Here is a 783-nt window from a genome sequence, read left to right on the forward strand (position 1 = left end):
TCATACGTGTGTCATACGTGTGTCATACGTGTGCTGATGAACATGTCCTCCTTTGGTCTGGCAGCACGTGTTTAAGCTGGAGCAGGAGGAGTACATGAAGGAACAGATCCCCTGGACTTTGATCGACTTCCATGACAACCAGCCCTGCATAGACCTGATCGAGGCTCGGCTCGGAGTCCTGGACCTGCTGGATGAAGAGTGTAAGGTGAGACTGCTCCTCTTCCTCAGTGTCTCTGTGTCCCTGTCACCAGTTTATTAGGAACAGCAGCTCAAACTGAGTCAGTCTGAGACAGGCCTAAACCTGGAGGCAGGAGCCGGACTCATCCAGTCTCTGGAGTCCTGATCCTGTGGACCTGTGTCTGTTGTTGTGTCTCAGGTGCCGAAGGGGACGGATCAGAACTGGGCCCAGAAACTCTACAAGCAGCACTCCAGCAGCGTCCACTTCCAGAAACCTCGTATGTCCAACACCTCCTTCATCATCATTCACTTCGCTGACAAGGTGAGCAGACTGAGAGTTCTCTAACTGTTCTGACTGTTCTATGACTGTTCTCTAACTGTTCTGACTGTTCTGACTGTTCTCTGACTGTTCTCTGACTGTTCTCTGACTGTTCTCTGACTGTTCTCTGACTGTTCTGACTGTTCTCTGACTGTTCTCTCTGACTGTTCTATGACTGTTCTCTGACTGTTCTCTGACTGTTCTCTGACTGTTCTCTGACTGTTCTCTGACTGTTCTCTGACTGTTCTCTGACTGTTCTGACTGTTCTCTGACTGTTCTCTCTGACT

General features: G+C 49.8%; 1 protein-coding gene across 1 annotated transcript; it reads left to right on the top strand.

Annotated features, from left to right (window-relative positions):
- Window positions 1-65: 65 nt before the first annotated feature.
- On the top strand, window positions 66-499 carry LOC111652300 (unconventional myosin-Vb-like; the record flags this gene model as incomplete). Its single annotated transcript, XM_023402524.2, has 2 exons — window positions 66-205; window positions 377-499. Coding segments are annotated over exons 1-2 (234 nt in total), but the record flags the coding sequence as incomplete, so codon positions are not given.
- Window positions 500-783: the final 284 nt, after the last annotated feature.

This window comes from Seriola lalandi, unplaced genomic scaffold (genome assembly GCF_002814215.2).
Source record: "Seriola lalandi dorsalis isolate HSWRI2012SDOR001 ecotype SW California unplaced genomic scaffold, Sedor1 jcf7180002053940, whole genome shotgun sequence".
Lineage (NCBI taxonomy): Eukaryota > Metazoa > Chordata > Actinopteri > Carangiformes > Carangidae > Seriola > Seriola lalandi.